The sequence below is a fragment of the Hyla sarda genome, chromosome 1, assembly GCF_029499605.1.
Source record: "Hyla sarda isolate aHylSar1 chromosome 1, aHylSar1.hap1, whole genome shotgun sequence".
Lineage (NCBI taxonomy): Eukaryota > Metazoa > Chordata > Amphibia > Anura > Hylidae > Hyla > Hyla sarda.
In genome coordinates, this window is record NC_079189.1 from 398397632 (window position 1) to 398408319 (window position 10688).

The 10688-nt window shown below is 46.1% G+C and overlaps 1 gene segment (V, D, J or C); it reads right to left on the minus strand.

Annotated features, from left to right (window-relative positions):
• The window catches only part of LOC130363037 (immunoglobulin heavy constant mu-like), a 79434-nt gene extending 77220 nt beyond the window's left edge, over positions 1-2214 (minus strand). Inside the window, 1 exon segment of the C gene segment in view lies at positions 2162-2214. Within this exon segment, the coding sequence occupies positions 2162-2214 (53 nt within the window).
• Positions 2215-10688: the final 8474 nt, after the last annotated feature.

The window sequence follows — 10688 nt, forward strand, 5'->3', positions numbered from 1 at the left end:
ATCTCGCACGCAACACCCCGCTCTCATCAGGCCCCGGAGCGAACATCCGCTCCAGGTCTGATGACGGGGCCGGTGATTGTGATATCACAGCTCCGCCCCCTGTGACGTCTTGCTCTGCCCCCTCAATGCAAGTCCATGGCATAGACTTACATTGAGGGGGCGGAGCGTGACGTCACAAGGGGGCAGAGCCGTGACGTCACGATACTCCGGCCCCGTGATCGGCAGTCATCAGACCTGGAGCAATGTTCGCTCCGGGGTCTCATGAGAGCGGGGTGCTGCGTGCGAGATTGCGGGGGTCCCCAGCGGCGGGACCCCACGCGATCAGTCAACTTATCCCCTATCCTTTAGATAGAGGATAAGTTGTCAGCACGGTAGTACCCCTTTAAGCCATAAGGGCTTAAACAATTGAGCTGGTGTATCCACCATAGTTCTCTTCACCTTAAAAGGGGGTGATAGATTAACGTTTTTAAGGAGAAGAGAACTATGGTGGATACACCAGCTCAATTGTTTAAGCCCTTATGGCTTTAATGTGGAATTCAATGTTATTTAGGTGACACACTCTGAACTATCTGATGATATTGAATCTTCCTCTGCATATTTATGATGATACACTTTGCCACTTTGAGGCTGATTATTTTATTTTCTGTTTATAGATCTTGGTACAAGAAATTGTAATGAAAATCTTTGGAAGAAAATGCCATTAGCTCTGTACAAGAATTCAATTTGTATTGTTTTTTATTGTTTATTAGATGACGGTAATTGGCAGCTGTAGAATTAGAACTTTTTATTCAACAGCGTATTGGTAAATAAAAAATCATTGTAAGATACATATTCACTCTCATCAGTATATTTATTAGCAACACGTAGCATAAATTGTGGGATTTTTTATTATTTATTATATATTTTTTTGTTTTGATTACATTATTATTTTTCAATTATTTTTTATGCTTTAGTTTTTTTGTTTTAGTTATATATATTTTCTTTATTCATTTTTATTATTTTTTCATTTGTTTCTTTGGATCCCTGGGATATATTTATCCCTTTACATTGGTGATTAGGGATGACCCGATTGACCCCTTTTTAATACCAAGTAGTCCTTTAACGCCAATTGGGCAAGGTGGCGCCGCTGAATAAGCAGGTGTACTCCCGAATCGGCTGTAGGGGGAGACTGGGGAATGGGGGGCTATTTGCTCTCTCTCGCCTAAGTCCCCCAGCTACTGTGGGCCTCTGGTTCTCCTAGGAGGATAGAGACTCACGGTTCTACAAACCAGGTGAGTTCCCTTTTTAGGCGTGAGTTACTAAGATATGGGCATTATGCTCATAAAAAATAAATATAAAACTTTTTTCTTTGTGAAGTAGTTGGCAACGGGGTCTGGTGAGGGTCTACCCTATTTGGGGATCCACTGATTGATTGTTGACGTATGTTTTTTTTCGCTGTTGAGGCTTTAAATAAAATAAAGCCTTTTGAGTTTCACTCATGTGCTGAATCTGTCTTGCCTTTGTTCTCAATACTATCCCTACAGTGAAGCATGATAGGGCATTTTTTAGCGTCGGGATTGAGGGAAATCTGAATGGAGCAAAGTACAGATATATTCTTAATGAAAATCTGATCCAGAATGCTGTGGAGCTCAGATGGCGGCAAAGATTCACTTTCAAACAAGACAATGGCCCTAAGCACACAGCCAAGATAACACAGGAGAGGCTTAGGGACAACTGTGTGGATGCCTTTGAGTGGTCCATCCACAGCCCTAGTTGTAACCCAGTCGAACATCTCTGAATCTTAAAATGGCTTCCCCTGACGGTCCCCATCCAACCTCCAGATCCCCAAATCCAGGTGTGCAATCCTTGTGGCATCAAACCCAAGAAGACTGGAGGCTGTAATAGCTGCCAAAGGAGCTTCATCTAAGTACTCAGTAAAGGGTCTGAATACTTGTGTCAATGCAAAAGTTTAGTTTTTCTTTTCAATAAATTAGTAAAGATCTCTAACATTCTGTTTTCATGTTCTCATTATGGGCGATTCAGTGCAAATTGATGGGGGAAAATTTGATTTGTGTTTTATTTTGGCACAACATCACAAAAGGTGAAAGGGTCTGAAAACTTTTTGCATGCACTGTAGGTTGTCGTTATGCTAAAAAGAAATAAAGTGTGGAAGTATTTTTACCTTGTTTGGATGAATGTTGAACCTTTCTCTTGTGGACAGTTTATAAAAGCCATGGCTGTGTTTTAGTAACAGGATATTTCACTGTGACTGTACCAACCACCCGCTATATACACAGTAGTAAATGCTAATGCAAAAAGGATTTATTCCTAAGAGGTTTGATTCCCTTTAAACTATATTTTTATTACAAACCACATCCTGCTCTATTTGGGGACTCCAGACATCTGCTTCCCTTTTAACAGTCTAATTTAGTTTTCCCATTTCTTTTACTCATAATATATTATATACCCTGAGGGGGCGTGGCTTGGCGCGCTGGAGGACAGCAGGGATCCCTGAGCGCTCCTGCCTGGGCTGGCGACTTTTGGGCTAATTGACAGTGTTATGGGCGGCAGACACCGTAATAAAAAGAAGAACAGACCTGCTAAAGCTTCAGGGGACCTCCCGCGCCTGATCTCCTCCTTCTTCCCCGCTCAGACACAGAGTGCCAAGACCTCCGCTGCTCCGAGATCCACCAGAGAACTAATGGCCGCAACCGGAAGTGCGCAGCAGAGAGAAAGCAGCGCGGCCCTCCTGCCGGAGGATGCCGCGCACATAGCCCAAGCTCCGGACCTCCTGACATCCCCGCCAGAGGGAGCGACTGCAGGAAGGAGTGGACGGGGAATGGCTGCTGACCACCAGGGACCACAGGTACCGGGGGGAACTGAAATCCCCAGCAAGCCCCCTAACCACATGGCGGTTGTAATGGTGCCGCGGTCACATGGCCCTCCTGCTCCCCCTGAACAAGCGCCCGCATCGCGGTCTCACCAGCTGGGGACCCCCGGGCAGCCTACTATTAACCAGACAGTTGTGGGGCCCAGCGGCCTAACCTCTTCCCACCTTGCTGATGAGAGGATTGCCTCCTCTTCTCTTTCCCGCCCCAGACACTCCATTGCAACTGCTGCAGACCCCCACCCGAATCCTACTGAGTCAGGGGTCATCAGCACCACTGTGCATCCCAATGCCATCCCTGGGAAGAGGGACTATGCAAAGGCAGCTTCATTGAAAAGTATTAACTCACCACCTGGGACCCAGGGAGAAATTATCCAGTTAACCATGCACCCCCAGCAGGGGAACTCTCCTAGCTCGCATACTCACCTTCATAATACCTCACCTGTGCCAGGTCCACCGGCTAGGAATGTGCTAGATTGGGCATCAGAAATGGACTATACTGACGCCAGGTCAGACAGGGGCTCATGTGATTTTTCAGATGATGCGGACACTCCGGATTACTGGGGTGCAAGCCCACCTGCAAAAAAAATTTGTTCAAAACCCCGCGAAAATTGTCCACTCATCGGTCTAGTAGATCCAGTAGATCCTCTTCAGATGACTCCCAAACCAATGTACAATATTATATACCCTTCCAGCAATGCAGATATGATCATGGAAATCCAGGCTTCAGTCAGCGAGATAATGAAACAAGGCACCAACCATGCTCTAGGTCAGTGATGGCGAACCTATGGCACGCATGCCACAGGTGGAACGCCGAGCCCCCTCTGTGGGCACGCGGCCATAGTTCGCCATGAATGCCTTATACAGTGGGTCGCACAATGAAGGGGCTGGACGGGCCACACGGGAGCAGACAATTAAACAAGGGAGCAGAGCCGGGCTCCGGCAGTAAGTTAGCTCCCTGCAGCGCGGTCCGATCCCTTCACTGTGCGGCCGACTGTGACTGTCTCCTCCCACCATGTGAATTAACCCCACCATGGCTGGGCGTCATTAATAAACGGCGCAGCCGTGCAGCGGGCATATGAAGAGAGCTCAAGAGCTGAGCTCTCTTCATGCTGGCTAATGCCGGACATCACCGATCCGAGGGATGTCCGGCACTAACACTTTAGACGCGGCGATCAAAGCTGATCGCGGCGTCTAAAAATGCAGAAGTGACTGCCGGAAGCTCAGTGGAGCTGATCGAGACACCGGCAGCATAATGCTGCCGGGTCCTGATCAGCTGAGAGGACAGGCGGAGGTTACTTACCTGCCTCCATCCTGTGCCATCGGCGCTCCAATAATGCTGATAGCCTCTGCAAACTGTAGTAATGGAGCGCCGATAACACTGATCAGTGATGTGCCTATGGCACAACAGTGATCAGTGTCTGCAATCACTAAATTGCAGTGCAGGTAGTAGAACAGTCCCCATGGCAGTTTTTTTTCTAACAGGGCGCCTCCAGCTGTTGCAAAACTACAACTCCCAGCATGCCTGGACAGCGTTTGGCTGTCCGGGCATGCTGGGAGTTGTAGTATTGCAACAACTGGAGACACACCGTTTGGAAAACTGTGCCCTATGTGGACAAAAATTATTATTTTTTTTAATCTTTTAAAAAAAGAAAATGTAAAATAATGTTTAAAGCCCCCCACCCCTAATAAAAGGTTAAATCGACCCTCCATTTCCCCATTTTAATAGAAAATAATGTTACCAAAAATAAACAAACATATTTGGAATCGCCACATGTGTAAATGTCCAAACTATTAAAGGAAAACTATCCGCTTTCTCCCCCTGCACTAATCAGTTGTACTGGCTGGTAGTGCGGGGGACGCTGATCAGTTTGAGCCTTACCGTGCCCGGATCAGCCGCTGTTTCTGCAGTAATCTTCTATTTTCGCTATATGCAAATGAGGTGCTAACTGGCACCGACCGGGCTAACTGGCACTGTGACGTCAGCATTTCTGGCCGCAGCACCACCCAGCTCATCAATATTCCTCCCCTCCCTCCGCCTCTCCCTCTTCTCCCCGCTCTGTAATGAAGAAAGAGGGGAGGAATATTGATGAGCTGGGCGGCGATGCGGCCAGAAACGCTGACGTCAGAGTGCCAGTTAGCACCTCATTTGCATATAGCGAAAATAGAAGATTACTGCAGAAACAGCGCGCGGATCTGGGCATGGTAAGGCTCAAACTGATCAGCGTCCCCCGCACTACCAGCCAGAACCGCTGGTTAGTGCGGGGGGAGAAAGCAAACAGTTTTCCTTTATAATATAACATTAACGAAAACAAAAGCTTATTTAGGTGATGCACCACCAACCACCAATGTGTTTTCTTTACTAGAATTGATGTTTTTTCAATAAACAAACAACTACCGTATTTATCGGCATATAACACGCACTTTTTAGGCTAAAATTTTTTGCCTAAAGTCTACCTGCGTGTTATACGCCGATAAGCCACTGCAGTTCAATGATTTAAAGTGGGTGCTTTAAATCAATGAACTGCAGCAGCTTTGCAGGTGCAGAGACCGCCAGCGCTGCCGGCTTCTCTGCCCCTGCCTGTCCTGGGGTCTAGAGCCCTGCTGCCGGCCCTTCTCTCCCCCTGGCTATCGGTGCCGCTGCCCGTTCTCTCCCCCTGACTATCGGTGTCGGCTATGGGGCAGCGTCACTCGTCATTGCGCCGCGCCGCGCAGTGCATAGCAACGATGCATGGGACGCACACCGGAGGCCTGAAGCAGTGCGGACCTGACCCCGGCAACAGGTAATTATACAACCGGGGATGGGGGAGGCAAGGGGGCAGCGGCCCCTTCTCTCCCCCTGGCTATCGGCGACGCTGCCCCATTGCCGGCGCCGCTTCTCTCCCCCTGGCTATTGGCGCCGGCAATGGGTCCGGCACCAATAGTCAGGGGGAGAGAATGGGCAGCGGCGCCGATAGCCAGCAAGAGAGAAGCGGCGGCAGCAGGGCTCTAGACTCCAAGAAAGGCAGGGGGAGAGAAGCCGGCAGCGACGGCCTCTCTCCCCCTGCCTTTCCTAGGGGTGTATCGGGGTATACACATGCACACACACACACACCCTCATTTTACCAAGGATATTTGGGTAAAAAACTTTTTTTACCCAAATATCCCTGGTAAAATGAGGGTGCGTGTTATAGGCCGGTGCGTGGTATACCCTGATAAATACGGTAGTTTGAATCATTGAACTCTGCTGTTGGGTTCTTTTAAAACAAAAGAAGTTAATTAGTTATGGCAACTGTATGAGTTGTTTTTTCTAAACTTAAACCTCAGTATTCTGATTTCATTGCTGCGCTGGCACTTTAAGGGGAAAAAAAAGTTGCCGTGCATTAAGGTTTGGGCACTCGGGCTCAAAAAGGTTCACAATCACTACTCTAGGTATTCTCAGAGTACATAAGCTTAAAAATAAGAATTTATAAACTACAGGAATTATGTTTAAAAGAATGAAACACAACAAAAAATGGGAGTAAAAACACATGTAAAAATGTTTCAAATAGCTGTTGATTTAAAGCATTACTGACATTTTTATAAACTTTTGACATATCGTCCAGACATGTCAAAAGTGTAGATCACACCACTTTTAATTGTGACCTATAGCCAGCTGAAATGCACTTCACTCAACTGATGCATTCTATAAACTGCAATGGAGTACATTAGGTAGATTGGGTGGCAGGCTGGGGAGTGGAGTGTTTTTTTTTTTTGCAGCACTCTTTTTTTTTTTTTTTTTTTGCAGGACCCACCCCTTTTTCACCTTAAGGACCCAGGCATTTTTTGCACATCTGACCACTGTCACTTTAAGTATTAATAACTCAGGGATACTTTCACTTTTCATTCTGATTCCGAGATTGTTTTTTCGCAACATATTCTACTTTATGTTAGTTGTAAATTTTCGTTGATAATTGCATAATTTCTTGGTGAAAATTCCAAAACTTTCACGGACCACTGTTCCAAAAATCTGTCAGACACCTGTGGGGCGTAAATGCTCACTGCTCCCCTTATTGCATTATGTGAGGGGTGTAGTTTCCAAAATGGTGTCACATGTGGGGGGGGGGGGGGGGGGTCCATTGTTCTGGCACTATGGGGGCTTTGTAAACACACATGGCCTTCAATTCCGGACAAATTTTCTCTCCAAAAGCCCAATGGCGCTCCTTCTTTTTTGAGCATTGTAGTTTGCCTGCAAAGATCTTTACATCCACATATGGGGTATGGTCTTACTCTGTTCAGAAGAAATGGGGTCAAAATTGTGGGGGGCTTTTTTTTCCTATTTTCCCTTGTGAAAATGAAAATTTAGGGTAACACCAGCATTTTAGTTAAAAATATAATTTTTTTCATTTTCCCATCCAACTTTAACGAAAATTCGTCAAACACCTGTGGGGTGTTAAGGTTCACTATACCCCTTGTTACGTTCCGTGAGGGGTGTAGTTTCCAAAAAGGGGTCACACGTAGGTATTTCTTTTTTTGTGTTTATGTCAGAACTGCTGTAAAATCAGCCACCCCTCTGCAAATCACCAATTTAGACCTCAAATGTACATAGTGCATTCTCACTCCTTGAGCCTTGTTGTGCGCCTGTGGAGCACTTTATGTCCACATGTGAGGTATTTCCATACTCAGGAGAAATTGCGTTACAAATTTTGGGGTCTTTTTTTCCTTTTACCTCTTGTGAAAATAAAAAGTATGGGGCAACACCAGCATGTTAGTGTAATTTTTTTTATTTTTTTACACTAACAGGCTGGTGTAGACCCCAACTTTTCATTTTCATAAGGGGTAAAAGCCCCCCAAAATTTGTAATGCAATTGCTTCCGAGTACGGAGATAACCCATATGTGGCCCTAAACGGTTTCCTTGAAATACAACAGGGCTCCGAAGTAAGAGAGCACCATGCGCATTTGAGGACTAAATTAGGGATTGCATAGGGGTGGACATAGGGGTATTCTACGCCAGTGATTCCCAAACAGGGTGCCTCCAGCTGTTGATAAACTCCCAGCATGCCTGGACAGTCAGTGGCTGTCCGGAAATGCTGGGAGTTGTTTTGCAACAGCTGGAGGCTCCATTTTGGAAATGTGATATGTTTGTTCATTTTTATCGGGGGGGGGGGGGGACAGTGTAAGGAGGTGTATATGTAGTGTTTTACCCTTTATTATGTGTTAGTGTAGTGTTGTGTAGTGTTTTTAGGGTACATTCACACGGGCGGGGGTTTACGGTGAGTTTCCCGCTAGGAGTTTGTGCTGCTGCAGTAAATTTGCCGCAGCTCAAGCTTGAAGCAGGAAGCTCACTGTAAACCCGCCCTTGTGCAGGTACCCTGTAAATTTACATGGGGGGGGGGGGGGCAAAACTCCAGCTGCTGCAAAACTCCAACTCCCAGCAAGTACTGACAGACTTAGAATGCTTGAAGTTGTATTTTTGCAACAGCTGGTTGGAAAACCTTCAGTTAGGTTCTGTTACCTAACTCAGTATTTTCAAACCAGTGTGCCTCCAGCTGTTGCAAAACTACAACTCCCAACATGTACTGATTGCCGAAGGGCATGCTGGGAGATGTAGTCATGCAGCTGGAGGTACACAACTACAACTCCCAGCATGGCGAGACAGCCGTTTGCTGTTCGTGCATGCTGGGAGTTGTAGTTTTGCAAGATTTAGTGGGCAACGGTTTAGAAACCATCCCACAGTGATCTCCAAACTGTGGCACTCCTGATGTTGCAAAACTACAAATCCCAGCATGCCCAGACAGCAAACTGCTGTGTGGTCATGCTGGGAGTTGTAGTTTTGCAAGATCTAGAGGGCCACAGTTTAGAGACCACTGAACAGTGATCTCCAAACTGTAGCCCTCCAGCTGTTGTAAAACTACAAATCCCAGCATGCACAAACAGCAAACAGTGGTCTGGGAATGCTGGGAGCTGTAGTTTTGCAACATCTGGAGGGCTACAGTTTATAGACCACTGTATAGTGATCTACACACTGTAGCCCTCCAGATGTTGCTAGGCAACAACTCACCGGCTTCCGTAGTCGCAGGATCGCCTCACCAGGGAGAGGATCGCCGCCCACCGCTGATCGCTGCCATTAAGTGGACATCCATCACCGCCGCCGGTCACAGAACAGTCCCCCCGTACTGCCCTGACTACCATGGGTGGACATAACGGGGGAACCAAATTTTAACCCCCCCCCGGCCCCCGATCTTCTATTGGTCGGTCGCTTCTGCCCTGGGTCCCTAAGTGGTTAATGGGGGGATTGCTATTGATTGATTTTCATTATTGATGTTCTATTGTGTTTTTTATATTTGTGAAGTCCCACCACCTTACTCAGCATTTCTTCTATCCTGTCCAGACTGTACTCCTCTCCATAAGATGGCTGCATATGGAGGATAGAAGAATTAGCAAGTACATTTGTGGGACCTTACTTACATAGTAAAGGGAAAAGAATAGCAATACATATTAGTAGGTAATGTGGTGGCGGAATTGGGATCAAGCCTTATGGGGGTGTAGGGTAGTTAGGGTGTTGCTGTTTGGGATAGTTAAGGGCGCTGTTAACCCTTGTCACTCGTGACGCCAGGGTGAGGGTTAAATTCTGTAATTCTTGAAAGGCCTATTGCCACCCTTCCCAAGAGCAATAGGTGATGCAGAAATAAAGGATTGCCCACAACCACTGTTAACTGAAAACTTGCAGGAACTTTTACTGAAGAATTTCTGTACATGTAGCAATAGTAACAGTCCAGATAACAGAGTCTCTATGCATATAGCTTGAGCAGCGATTGACAATTGGTTGGGATCAGATAAACTCAATTTAGCTTCTTAGGGATTGTATAGCAGAGATCCGCTGGATTGAAGGGTGAATTTAAATCCAGTGATCTTGTGGTGAGTAGCGGGGAATTGTTTAGTCTATCCGCTATGTTAGAGGCCGAGGCCGCAAGGCTTTGGCCTAGTAAATCATCTTGTAAGCTGCGGAGGTCCTACCTCTTCCAGAGTCAGCAACCCAAGAGAGAAGAGACCGATCAAGATGACGCAGGTCCCTTATATGGGCAGGGGCTGGCCATTTTGGATTGGTCCGTAACAACTGTCACTCTCCGTCACAGTGCATTGTGGGTGAACACGTCACAGGAACCTCCAATGGTCCTGTAGCAAAACCATAGAGTTCTAACCTAATCACGTGACCCGCAGGTCCTGCTATGCTTGAACAGGTAGACAATTAAATATCTACATATTTATATACTTATACTTATATTTATATTGATAAGAACTTCTATACAGTTATTGACTAACTGAGGGGTGACAATGGGATAACTACAGAAAAGGGACCCCGACGTCCTAGGGACTCTGACTATGGGGACCTCTATAAAGGTAACGTATACAATACGGTTCCAGGACACCACAAACCCCCTTACTTAAAATAAGTCGACCCCGACGCCTGTCCCCTAAGGCAGAGGAACTAGGACTAGAACAGGATTATATATATATAATTTTTATACATCCTGGCAAAACTTAAGTAAACATTAACCCCTTAAGGACCGGGGGTTTTTCCGTTTTTGCATTTTCGTTTTTTGCTCCTTGCCTTTAAAAAATTCATAACTCTTTCAATTTTGCACCTAAAAATCCATATAATGGCTTATTTTTTGCGCCACCAATTCTACTTTGTAATGACGTCAGTCATTTTGCCCAAAAATCTACGGTGAAACGGAAAAAAAAATCATTGTGCAACAAAATTGAAAAAAAACGCAGTTTTGTAAATTTTGGGGCTTCCGTTTCTACGTAGTACATTTTTCGGTAAAAATGACACCTTATCTTTATTCTGTAGGTCCATAA